General features: G+C 24.5%; 1 protein-coding gene across 1 annotated transcript; it reads left to right on the forward strand.

Annotated features, from left to right (window-relative positions):
* The first annotated feature begins 2,248 nt into the window (after positions 1-2,248).
* On the forward strand, positions 2,249-7,332 carry LOC145829811 (syntaxin-1B-like). The gene is made up of 8 exons (XM_082937678.1): positions 2,249-2,305; positions 2,379-2,497; positions 3,310-3,429; positions 4,996-5,163; positions 5,329-5,432; positions 5,640-5,771; positions 6,021-6,156; positions 6,671-7,332. Coding segments are annotated over exons 1-8 (1,173 nt in total). The 5' UTR covers positions 2,249-2,304; the 3' UTR covers positions 7,064-7,332.
* The last annotated feature ends 6,949 nt before the right edge of the window (positions 7,333-14,281 follow it).

Genomic DNA, 14,281 nt, shown 5'->3' on the forward strand with positions numbered 1-14,281 from the left:
CTTGTAAAAACTGAAAAACATAAAAACTTATATATCAATATAATAGTGAAAAGTAACATTTAATTGTGCCAAAAAATTTTACAATAAATCTTTAGAGCTTTTAATTATTTCAACTTTTTTAAAGCATGCTGCTACTAAATCATAAAACAAACAAACTATGTTTTAAATATTTACTGACCTAGCTCTGATTTCCACTTTAACAAATCACTTTGAAATTGTAAGATATCTTTTTGAACAGTTTTTAAGATGATAATGCTCTGTTTTAAGTAAAAATTACTAAAACCAATAAATAGATTTTTAAACTTTAAAGTTTACTTACCTGAACTCTATTAAAGTCGCTATCTTCAATACTGTTAGTTGTCTTAGAAAACCTTAGTACTTGGGAACATTCAGCATTGAAAACATGCAAAAAACTTAAAAGCATTAAAGTAACTATTATAAACTTTAATCTGGCAATTATCTTCATTATCAGTATTTATAAAACACTTCTATACTGCAATATACTTAATTGAAAACTCTTTGCCCACTCAAAAAGAAATAGTTCCTATAAAATTTCATATAGACTAAACTAAAATAATAAATTGTTTTAAAAAGTTTTATAATACCCTCAAACTTTTTTTTGTTCAATAAGCTTTAAGCGTCTGAATTTTAAATCAATATTTTTTTTCAAGCTAATATGTATGAAATAACACAATTAAGCACAATTCATGAAAAATGAAGATATTCTTTGCGCCGTGTCTAATACTTTTGCATAATTTATATTCCTGATGTTTGAATGTTACAACTTTAACTAATTAGTTCATCATATAATTGCAACACAATAAACTATGCATATTTATATCGCACGTTTTTTTTTTCTTTACTATTCGAACAGGAAGTTAATAAAAAAAAGTTTGATAACGGTTTGTTATTGATATTTCTCACTTAGCATTTGAAAAAAGAAAAACTTATGGAAGAGTTTAGTTAAAATTTTCGAGTTGTTTAAATTTATAGTAAGAAATTAAATTTATTTTTGAAAGTATAAGTCAAACTAGTTTTGTATGTGCGTATTAGCATATTTGTTTTTCATTTATATTTATTTGAAGTATAAACTATTTTTAAATGTAATTTTTAAAATTTTAATTTAAAAGTAGACAAAAGTAAAGATAGTTTAGTTATCGTTTTTGACTATTAATTACTAAAAAGAAACTTAAATAAATAAAAATTTTACCATACATTTAACCTTGTCATAATAATTTGGTTTTGTTTTGTTTTTTAGGTAAAGACTTTTTTGTTAAATTTTTTGTTTTGTTTATATACTAGTATTTTCCATAACTTTTAAATATATCTTTCTAGATTTCAATGTTAGTACTGATGATCTCATTAAGCAAAACTTTGTTTACTAATTAAAATCATAATTTAGTTGTATGAGATACAAATCAGTAAAATTAATCTTTAAATGTTTTGTGAAGATTTGTTTTTTGTTAGTTTTGTACAACTCTTATTAAATAGTTTTAAAGCAAAATGTCTAAACCAAATAGTTAATATTTCAAACGTAAGAAATAAAATCAACTGTTTGTTAACTTAAGCTCATAAAACGTATTTTGAAAATGTTTAGAGTATCTTAAAAACAATAGGTAGTTTAACAAAGTTTTTTTTAAGTACAACTTATCTACAATAAACAGAAATAAATTACAAAAGTTATCTAACACAATTATTGCCAAATAAAAACGCCTTACAAATTATTTTGCAAACAGAAATTTTTATCATTAAATTTATTTATGCTAAGTAAAGTAGGTACAGCTACAAACTTTTAGAAAAATTTTATTAACACAATAACAACTCAAAGAAAGAGTGTTACAAAAAAATCTCTATAAAATTTAAAACCTAACCATTATTTTACATGCTTATACAAACTGTCTAAACAGACAGTGAACAATTTTAATCAAAATATTTTAAATTTTAGATAAATTAAACATTTAGATTTTAATTTTAAAAACCTACTTATAAAGTTTACATGATTTTAAGAAGTTCAAACTATCATTTAAAGTATAAATTTACCTAACTGTTAAGTTCATAATTTGATAATACTAAATGTCTCTGTTAATATTTAGTTGTTATTTGTCTTAAATAACTATCGAGTACACTGTTAAAATTCACCTAAACAGTAAAATTAACCAGCTAGTTTTGCAATAGTAACAAATATAGAAAAAAACTAAATTTATCTTTAAAAATTGATTATCAAAACTACAGCTAGTAGTTAGCAGATAGTATTTCATTTACCTTCCGAAGTTCATCACTGCAACGAATGGAAATTAAAGCTGAAGTAAGCTCAAAAGTCTAATAGAAATATTTTTTATAGTTTTTCATTATTTAAATTAATTTAAAAAAGTTTACAGTGAAGGACAGACTAAAAGATTTAACAAGACTTTCAGCAGAGGAGCCTAATAAGTACTTTGACCCTGGATATTTTGACTACTCTATAATTGACCCAGAAGTTTTTTATTTTCTTAGAGTCGTTAGTTGTTTGTTAAAGTTTTATAGAAATTGATATTTTTCGTACGATTTATCAAAAACTTAGCACATTTGCTTTTAGTACTTTAGAATACTTATATCATTATTATTTATGTATTTTCTTAAACAGAAAAAAAAAAAAACATTAAATATAATTAATGCAAGTAATGTTAATCAAACATTATATTGAAAACGGTAGTTTTTTAATTTATATTATACGTATTTATCAATAAATTCATTTTCAGTCATATACTTATTTTAGTAGATTAAATGAATGATTATAAAAAAAAACAATTCCTTTTGTTTTTATTTTTCAAGTTGCAATTATCAAAAAAAAAACGTTAAAAGATTGAAATGTAATAATTTTTTTATTTTCACTTCTTACCGTTTCAGCTAAGTTATAAAACTTTTAAATACTGTAAAGCTTAGGAAAACAAATGCAGATCAAACTTAAGCTCATAGGAATCGATTTTTTATTAAATATGATATGTCATGTTTTCCCTTTATAGAGTATAAATAATGTTAGTGATCTTAAAATGTTTATAAAATTTAATACTGTAAGTCGTGCGATGCTTTAAAAATAAAAATCACACACTCTTTTTTTTAAACTTAATTATTTTTTCCACTAGTAACCAAATATTAAAAGCAATTATTTTTACTTTACCTTAAAGTACTTGGTTTTTCACGTTTCATTTTTAATCATGATCAAAACAGCGTTAAAGCAATGTAAGTAAAGATTTTTGAAAATTCAAATTTACTTTGTTTTAGTTAGGTGCTCAAACTTATTAAACTTGTTGAAGTCTTTTTTTTTAACAGGCTGACACTGCTAAAATCAACTTAGACTATCTGAGGGAGTTACTTCTAATACTCGATAAGTTTCAAAGCGAATCTCTGTCTAGCACAAGCGATAAGTCTTCTAAACTATTTCGTAGTAAGGTTAGCTTTCCGAAAATTCAAACTTTAATTGTTTTCATTGGGAGTAAAATATTCTTGTTTACATTTTACAGTATTTTTTATTATTTGAGTAACAATTATAGACAAGGTTTCAAAAATATATGTTTTACGTAATAGATTTAGTTAGTGTTTTTTTATGTAAAAATTATTTTAACAGTAATTTTAGAAGTGGTTGTTTAAATACTTCATTAAATTTACACCAATTATCACTATAAAATAAAATTTAATTTAAGATATTGTTTTATTGTTATCATAATTTTGTTATTATTAGTAATATTATTGTTGTTAATCATTATTTATTATTATTTTTATATTTAGATTTCTTATAAGTATTTACTTCTTTTGAAATGTATTTGGTATAATCGACTGATTAAAAAATAGATTAGTTTAAGATTAAAATTAAGTTATTTAACTTATAGTTCTTAAGTAATTAAATTAAGTTGAACTCATAAACTTCTTTAATAGTATAAGTAAACAAAGTTCTAATACAATAACTTTAAAAACCTGCTTATCAAAACTAAAATCGAATAAAGCTTTAGACAAAAAACCTTAACTTACAAATTAGCTCGTATTGTATTAATAAAGTTTTATTTATTAATCAGCATATTATCTTAACAATTAGTTACTAAAATACTCAAGTTTAAACAAGAAGCAAATTTACATTACAAAAGCTAGTTATGACTATTTGTCACAATTCACAAACCATAAAAATAATAGGCTAGAAATATTACAGATTATAAAATATCTTTACTAGAACTACAATCGAATTTGGTAAGCTAAATTAATACTTGTGTAACGAAAATTTAATGTTTCGCTCGAAATAAACCTAACTTGTTTAAACCGATAAATATAAAACTGAAAAGAAGTATTGTTCTAATAATAAAAAAAAGATCTATAAAATTAAGTTTACTCTGGTAATTATCTATAACAGTGATAAGGGTTTAAAAGTTAGTTTTCTGATTTTTGAGTATACTAAAAAGCGTATTTTAGCTTATGCACTATATAAAACTTAATTTTTCTTCTTATATATATATAGTAAAAAGGGCAATCGATAAATTTTAAAACATCGGATTACGCAACTTATTTTTTTTTATTATGTACATAAAGAACAATATTAGTAACTAACATTTATGATTAACGTGGAGATTTAATTTAAAAATTCAAATTTTATTTATAAAACTTAAAGTATTTCATTTTCTTTATGTTAGATGTTATGCTTGATACGAGAAACGTTTTTTTTTTATTTATAAAGATTAATTTTTATAACTATACGCTAATTTCATTTTTATGAGTTTTGTTTCTATTTAAAACTGTTTACAACTGTTAAGCGTTTTAGATACAGTTTAATAACTTAGTTTAAAATGATACAATTTTTATTAGAAAAATCATGCTAAAATATCAAAATTTTGCTTTGAAAGGTTTAAACTTTTATAGATCTTTAATCTATATTCATATAAATAACAACCTTTTTAATACAGTATCCGTTGTTTTTAATTGCTTATTTTCAAAGCTAATCGTATTTCTAATGAATGTATACAACTTGTATAGGTTACCGAAGTTTGCAGTAACTTTTCCGCCGTCGTTCGCAAAACTCAAAAACTGTTGAACCAAATTCGTCCGAGTGACTCAGCTTTACGCAGAATTTTACCTTCGGGCGACAAAGATTTTAATTTCTCCGTCAGTTGGCGGCAAGGGGAAGAAAAAGCGGACATAAAAGTATTGTTTTTGATTTTTGAACAATTATGTTTAAACAAGGCTTCAAGATGTATCAACCTCTATTTTTGTAATATAAAGTTTCTCAAATAATAATGTATTTTTAGTAAAAAATAATTTTATGTGCTTAGAAGCTTATTAGTAGTAGCGCTTACAAGGTAAATTTAGATACCAAGGAACCGGTTACAAAGTCTTATTAGAAAACATGCGAACTATTTCATACCTGCTGAGACCAGGATGCAAATTTTACAGTACAACATCAGATCACTACAGTGAGTTTGTATTAGTTTTAAAATAGTTTTAACTTTCTTATTACGACTAAAATATGTTTTTTTTTTTTTGTAAATTTAATCTAAAAGTTTAACTAGTTTTACTTTTATAACTTTCTAACAAATTAGACTGTTAGAATATTTATATTGTTTCTACTATAATATGGGAAAGTATAACTATTTATTTCCTCACTGGAAAATTATACGTAGATTAAAAGAAATTTGTCAAGAATTTTTTACTATGCAAAAGTGTTACAATGAAAAGTCAAAAGCTAAGATCCATCGACAAATGTCTATAATTCAAAACTTGTCAAAAAAATCATACGCTTATTCGGATGATGGGTTCGTCTTGTTTTTATTTACCTTTGACTTATTTTTAATTGTGAAGTAGTAATTAAGTTTATTATTATTAATTTTATTTAAGAAAACAAAAAATTGAATATTCATAAATTCTGTATTTTTTGGTGAAGTTAAAAACAACTAAAGACTTTTTTTTAATTAGAATCTATTTTTACACCAAATCAGTAACAAGTTAAATAAATACACGAAATAGCTAAAACATTTTCATTATGAAATCGCAATTATTTGCAGGTTCTCACCAGACTCTGATGATGAAAAAACTCCTTTTCTACATTCAAAAATAAAAGATGATGTGCAAATAAAGAAAGAAATGGCAATAAAATTAAAAAACGTAGAGTATTACGAAAAAGAAATTTACACTTTGGAGGTTTTTTGTTAAAAAAATTGTAAATGATTGATTTTATTTTTACGGTTTTCACTTTTATCTTTAACTTAATAAATCGTACTAATTCAAAACTACTCATTTTTTTATAAACAATTTAAGTACAGGTTAAAACAAAACTAATATTTAAGTAAGTGTTATATTTCGTACTCTTTAACATAAAATAATACTGTTGAACTTTTTTTTTGTTTAGTATATGCAGTCTCCATTTTTCAATTTTGTATGATAATAAAACTATTTGATTGAGTACAAAATATCAATATCAAAAACTTAGAAAATTGCTTTGAAATATTATAAGTGTTTTGATATAAATCTTTACTGTTTATTTAGGTTTTTGGTACTATTTTAGCAGATAAATTTAAAAAAATCAAAGCTATAAAAATAATAAATCAAATCAGAAAAGTGAAAACCGGCATATTAAACATTTAAATTAGGTTTTTGTATACAAGCTTTTTCATTTTCAGCAAGTTCACAAATTCAAATTCCAACTTTCTAACAGAAAAACATCAGCCAATTGTACGACTCCTACGTGTTCGTGTCCACCATGGTGCAGGACCAGGGCGCCATCGTGGACAGGGTCGAGCACCACGTCAACAACACAGCCGACTACGTGGCGTCCGGGGCCATGCAGGTGAAGAAGGCAAAGCACCTGAAGGACAAGTACCGGACCAAGAAGGTGGTTCTGGTGATTCTGCTGCTGCTCCTTGTGGGGGTCGTCGCCGTAGTCGTGGCGGTTTCCGTTGAAAATTCCGACCACTTGAGGCACCATAACTATCATCATCACCATGACGACGAACATCATCACCATGCCAACGAACCTCATCACCATGACGACGAGAATCATCGTCATGACGACCACCCCCTTCGAACTGATAACTTTAAAACGTATTAAAACAATTTGAAAATCATTGATGAAGACGAATTTGGGAGATTTTGTAAAAAATGTAGTGTAATAAGGTTTAAGCTGAGAAACTATAGTCAATTATATAAAAAAAAACTGTGTATTGAAAGTGTATTAGACACTAAATTTCAAAAAACTACTTTTGTTTTTAAATTATTCGAACGTTGTCTCTTAATTAATCAGTAATTTTAACCAAGTTAATAAGTATACACTAATTATAATTTAAGTTTTATTTTACTTTTTGTTTTATACGGCAAACTAAGTGAACAATGTTAAAAGTAAAGATAATTAGCCAATTTTGAAACCAGTTTTGTATAACTAGCTAACTTTAACTAGTAAACACTTCAAAACTTCTTTAAAGCTAAGTTTTAAACTTTTAAAATTTCAAAACTATGTTTAATATAAAGCACAATACTTGTTTTAAGTAAATTAAGATGTTAAGACGTAAAAAGTTACACTGATTTAAAATAATAAAATCGGACCATTCAGAATAAACCTGTATTTTTGGCATTAGTAATAATAGTTCATTAATAAAAATAATTTAATAGTTTTTGTAGATTTTTTTATTATATAAGAAATATTAAGCACATATATAGAAATGATCTAGTTCTATACACTTTTAATACTTTAAAATTACACAAAGCTTTGATTAACATTATTTTTTTATGAACCAATTATAGCAAATAGTTTTAAAACTGTTTAGACCAGGTTAAGTTTAAAACCAGGTGTACTACTATGATAAGTTGTTTAGAGTTTTCTAATACAATTTTGTACAAAAATTTGGAAATATACCAGATTATATACGGTAGCATATATATACTATATACCAATAGCTACAACTTTAAACGGTTTATTAAGATGATATTCTTTTATGCTCTAGTTAATTCTTGATAAATCTGAATTCTAAGCAATTCTGTAAACTTTTTTATTCTACAACTTGAATAAACATACTAAAGTTTAAAAATAATTTATTAGTAAGTATGGTACAATAAGCAAAGAGAAGATTAAAATAAAAACAGTTTTTTATTGAGCAACAGGAAAGCTATAAGTAACTGAAACGCATTATAAATGAACTCAATAAAAGAGTTACAATAATATTTTATTTAAAAAAATTCTAGACACAGTTACCTTTAAAAAAGTATACATGAACGTAAACTTTAACTAGCTTTTAAATACAAAACAAAATTGGAAATAAAACACTATTAAAAATTAATATAGTAAGTAAATTACGACAGTCAAAGAAATCTACAAACCTGATTTCTGTGAACGTTTTCTCTTATTTTGTTTAGATGTATATTATATACATATATATATATATATATATATATATATATATATATATATATATATATATATATGTACGTGTCGTCAAAAAGTATGCAATGTATAATTAGTAAATAGTTAGTATATTGAATATTTTAAAAATTCAGCGTTGTTATAATTTTATACATCTCTGTTTTATGAAAGTACGAATTTTTTGTAAAGTTTAGTAAACTGTTACAACTTTAACAAGAAAACTAGGTAAGAAAAATATCTTTTGCAGTTATTGTGAAAACTGAGCAATAAACTAATTTTTAGTCTTATTTAAAGCGTTTTTTTAATTAAAATTATCCAAAATGTTTAAAGAAAAATGTTTGATATTAGTACTTAAAGGAGCATTATAAAAATAATATTTCTAAATTAGCATATAAAACAAGCTGTATAAGTTTAGTAAGTTAAAAAAATTTCAGTAAGTTTCATTAGTTCAGTCCACAGAAAAGATTATAACGTTTTTAAGAAAAATAAAAATCGATTTTCAGAACTTTTAAAAGTAATTATAATGAAAAGAACTCTTATCAAATTTTTGAACTTGCCTGTTAAAGTTAACGAATCGGAGTCTAGTAAGTAAATTATATAAAAAATAATTCAAATGAAAATTGTTGTTAATCTTACAGAATCACTTATTGCATTAGTTATAACAAATCAATATAAAAATGTTGTTAAGATTTAAATCTTTAATAGTATTTTTAATTATTAGTTTGGTAATTGTATATAAATTAACCCTTAGTAGAAGAAAACACTCCTAAGAAATATATCAAAATGCAAGATTACATCTACAATAGAGTATTTGGTACGCAATCGAATTCACCAATTTCAAAAAATGAAAGCCTTGAAACTAGTGCAACTGGTTTAAAAGATGTAAATGAAAAAAGTAAGACTTTGCTAGTCAAAATGCAATAACAAAATTTTATTTATATATTTTGTTCCTATGTTATAACTTGATGTATATTTTAACTTTAATTTTTTGACTAAAACATTTTTTTAATAAATACTAAAATCGGGTGTCTAATCTACAGTTAGCAAAAAGTAAACTACGCATTAATTTTTTTTTAGAAAAAGATTCAAGTGGTAAATCAACATCCAATAAAATTGAAATCGGGGATAACTGAGAAGAAATTTCTTCAGTTTTACTTCTAATCAATTTTGAAAAAATGATGAAACAAGAACAGTAAGAAAGAAACGCAAAATCACCTGTTCACGTTATTTTTCTTAAGCATTAATTGTTTTATTTTAATTATAATCAAAAGTATTGTTGTTGAGCTCTATTTTGTTTAAAAAAACGTTCAAAAACAAAAGTGTATAATTTTAGTTTAAATTTATGTATTGTGATTTTTAGATAGAAAAATAAATTCATAAAGACTTTAAAGTTTAAAAACATTCAAAATAACTTCCAATAAAAAAATCAAAAAGTTTAAATGTTACTTCTTTGATTGAAACTAGATTAACATTTTCAATGCTAAAAAGAAGTTGCAGTAACTTAAGAAAAACATAACTCATTTATTTTGTCATGTAATCTACAAATAAAGTATTGATTCAAAATGAAATATGACATTCAAGAAATAGTTGTAAGGCTAAAGGTAAATACTTGTTGAACACATGACAACTCAGTTTCGGAATATCCTATATACTATAAACGCACACTTTCGATTAGTCAGACAGGTTGCTCAAAATCATTTGACTATGTAAGTCCAGGCATGAAAAATATAACGAGGTTTTTCTGCACTGGAAACGTAGAAAAAGATAAACAAGCTGCTAAAGTCGCAGCATTCAACTAGGTGATGTATTTGCCATAAATCTAAATGATATAATCTAGATCCTTGGTATAAACCTAAAGTGTAACATATTGAGTTGTTAGTTCCCTGAAAAAGCTTAATTTTGAGATTTCTGCTTATACATAAAAAAACAATTCTGATTGTACTTAGTGGATACTACAAATTTAATTTAATTTTCAGACTTTATGAAACAAGCCGAAGTTAATATTACAAACCAAAAAATATTTTTAGCAACTTTCACAAAGAGAGACAGAAAATGTTAAAGAAGTAAACGATTTGTCTTCAGCACACACTAAACTTCATTTAAGATTAATATTAAGACTAATTTCTATTACTGTTATTTTAAACTTTTCTGAATAACGCTTATCAAAATAGTTTAAAATGGTTATAAATAGTTGTTATTTCAAACTGACTCAAAAAGTTTAGACTTTATTAAAGCTACCTAAGTTGTTTAACATGTAAATCAATTGTAAATCAAAGTTTAACGTCGTTCTTAAACCTGGTAAATAAAGACAACAGTTTTCTAATGTGCTTGTTTTTTTTTTTGTACTTGATTTTTTTTTTTACAGTTACTTTGATTTTAGTGCTTTTTACTTCTTTTCTACAATATTTAGCAAACTCTGACAAAACAGAGAAAATTGATAGCAGATAGCTATGTTACCTTATGATGTATACTGTTATAGTCCTTATTTAACTACCAAACAAAATGACATTATAATCTGAAAAATATATACTTATGTATTTTTTATGACTTGTTTTTGTTGTTTTAAGCCTTAAATTTTAACTACTTTTGAAACAAAAAGCTTTTTCTTGACAACCGCAGTATTTAACATTAATTAGCTTAAGTTTTTCTAAGTATTTTCAAAATGCTTGAGTAAGTTAAAATATTTTAGATAATTTAGCATTTGCAATTTCTCAACTTTTCTTTTTATAGTAAACTAGGCAGTTAATGTAAAAACAAAAACTTTTTTTTTAATCCTTGATATCAAACGCAAGTTCATCTATTTATAATAAAACTAGTTTCTTAAAATTTATTCTACTAAAATCTAACTAGACCGAAATAAAATTTCATACACAAAAACTTATTATAAAAAAGAAAATAATCGTTATTGTTTATAGTTTTAATAGAAAATATTAATAGTTTTTAATTTTATTTGCTTTTTACCCGTTTAAAGGTTTTATACGAATCTTGATTTTTTTAACGGGCTTGTTTGTACTATACAAGCACGTCATGGGTGAATATTTTCGTCTAACAAAAAAATATTTTCATTATAACAATAAAGTAAAATAATAATTTGATATTAGAAGCAATGATTACACGGTAAAAGAAAAACGAAAAAATAATAACAGGCTGCAGGAGGTTCTTTTTTATATTATTAAGGGCAAGGATTTGCTAAGTTTGTGTCCTTTTTGTGCTGTTTTAAAAGTTCGAACCAGTGATAAACCGGATCCTAAATCTAAAAAAGATTCGGATTTGAATTCAGTTTATTGGAAAGAATTTACTTTCCGCGATCAGCTTTTTTCAGTTATATACTTTTATTATTGTGTTTTTTTACTAGAATACTTTTTTCATGGAAATCTTTACTGCTCTATCGCGGCTCTTAATATTTAAAAGGTCAATTAAGATTTTCGTTTTTGACTGTTTTAGGATTAGTTACTAGTAATAGGCATTTGTTTTAAAGAAGGATGCATATATATAATATAATTATATTTAAACCATTTGTGTAAATAAAAATAGCGTATAGTATTGAAAGAACAATATTGTATTTTAGAAATGTTAAGTTTTGTAAAAGTATTTTAAGTACTGGTTTTATTAAAAACAAAACAAAAATACAATTCAATATTTAAGTAAATAGTTGAATTTGGCCTAAAAATTTTAGCTTTGATAAGACTAAAAAGTTGAAGAAAGATTCCAGTAGGATGCTTAAAAATACGGCGATGTCTGATTTTTAAGCTAAAAAGTTTTTAACTGGGTATTTTTTACATGCGACAATTATCACATAAACACATTGTGCGCAATTTAAGACGGTTAAAATATAACTTTATGGAAGCAATTCTTTACACTATGTAATTTTTATTACTTTTTGTAAGTTTTCTTGAATTTACAGGATTTTTCAAAAAGTTGTCGTGAGACTAGTAAAATTAGTCTTTTCCTCTTGTACCGCCTAATAAACCTAAAACTCAACTATCTACAAATGATGTTTCAAATTATTTTATCTAACTGTTCCACGTTTGAAACAGAAACAAGTAGAGCAACTTTAAAAAGCGATCAATAAGATTCAGTTGGTTAACAGATTGAGACAGAATAAAAGAGTTTTTAATCGTGAAAAACGATTACTTAAACGAATTAAAAAAGCTGAAGTCTTGTCTTGTTGGAACTAAAACAAGAGAAGATACCCACGTCTTGCCAAGTTTGCAAAGAAGTATCTATCGGAACCTCCATCTTCTATTTATTCTGAAAAGTTGAAGCTGGTAATTTATACAATTAAAAGCAAAAACAATTGCTTCTAAAGACCAGCGAAAGTTTTTATCTCTTCACTACAGCTTTAAAAAGCTAGAATAGATTTTTTATAGCTTTATGTCGTTGATATAAGTACACGTTATTTACTAGATTACTTAGTTTTAAATATCTTAGTAGTTACTTAGAAAGTTAAGTTCATACTTTAATTTAAAACTTAGTATATAAAAGTCTAACCTTAACCCTATCATAAAAAAAATAAAAGTTTGAGTTTGCTATTCTTTTACACATTGTAGCATTTGTTTTTATTTTCTTTTACATCATACAAAATACAAACTTCCAGTTTAATCGTATAAGTACGTTGAAATAATATATTAATGTTTAGACTGCAATTTAGTAGAGATAGATTTATTTGTATTTTTTACAACGTTCTTTTCAGTATTCAAATGAAAGAATTATACAATAACATTTTGTTTTTTTATCAAGAAATTTGTATTTAACAGTTTTTACTAGTTATTGGTATCATGAAAATTATTTTTTGTTAGTGTGTTTTCTATTGACACTACATTAAATTTTGAATATTTAGAATCCAAATCCAGCCGGATCTTAAATTGAAAAAAAGATCCGGATCCGACTGGATCCTAATCAGTGGATCTTGTAGATCACTAGTTCTAACTTAACCCTAATGTTTTTTAAATTAGTTCTTAATTTAACAATATAAGGTTGAAATTGAAAACTTTATAGTTTAAACTGAAATGAGTTAATATATGTATTTTTTTATTTTAAATAAAAAAATTAGTTTGTACTAAGCGTTAAACAGTAGTTTACTGCATTTTATTTTTAATCTTATTTTATAAGTAAGTGGTTGTCATCTTAGATTTAAAAAAACATATTTATATAACTTTTATAAATAGTCCTGGACAAGAAGTTAAAAGGTATCCGGGTGTGCGACTCGATAATCAAAACATTCTTCGTACACCAGGTCCTATGACCAAATATTTTATACGATTTTTTGTGGTTCAATAAACTATATGAAATAGTGTTTATTTGTGTTATTTGGTTATTTATTTTGAAAATAAATTTTTTTTTTTTAATTTTATTAATACTTTTATTTAGTTTTATTAATATTTTTATTAGGTTTTAATTAATGTATTTTTTACCTAGATGACGTTAAATATACAATATATATTTTATATAAAACAAAATAATTACAATGACTACTATGACATTTAGACCTGGTATTCTGGTAAATAAAATCCAAAAATGTATATAAATGTTTAAAAAATTAACTAAAAGTTAGTTTGAAAAGACAGTTATAAAAACTTAGGAACCCATAAAATGGGTAGCTTCAGATTTCCACTTTTTTTCTTGTTAGCTTGAAAATCATGCAAATCATTAGCAAAAAGTAGCAAATCATATTTGATAAGTTAGCAAAAAAATTCTATTTATTAATTTTTTTTTAATCAATAAAACTTTTTTTTGTTGTTTTTAATATTTGGGTAAGGTTAGTTAAGGATAAGGGTAAAAATGTTTAAAAATAATTTAAAAACTAAAAAAAGTTGCCGACGCAGCATGATATGCAAATGATTTGCTACTTTTAAGCTAATGGTTTGTATGATTTTCAAGGATACCCAAAAAAAAGTAGTGGAAATCTAAAGC

The sequence above is a fragment of the Thalia democratica genome, chromosome 2 (genome assembly GCF_965202585.1).
Source record: "Thalia democratica chromosome 2, ktThaDemo2.hap1.1, whole genome shotgun sequence".
Taxonomy (NCBI): domain Eukaryota; kingdom Metazoa; phylum Chordata; class Thaliacea; order Salpida; family Salpidae; genus Thalia; species Thalia democratica.

Bases quoted from the DNA above. Each gene is read 5' to 3' on its own strand.
- LOC145829811 (XM_082937678.1), top strand. The intron at 5,164-5,328 runs GTATTGTTTTTG...AGGTAAATTTAG, and splicing joins AAGAAAAAGCGGACATAAAA to ATACCAAGGAACCGGTTACA. The intron at 5,433-5,639 runs GTGAGTTTGTAT...AATTATACGTAG, and splicing joins TACAACATCAGATCACTACA to ATTAAAAGAAATTTGTCAAG.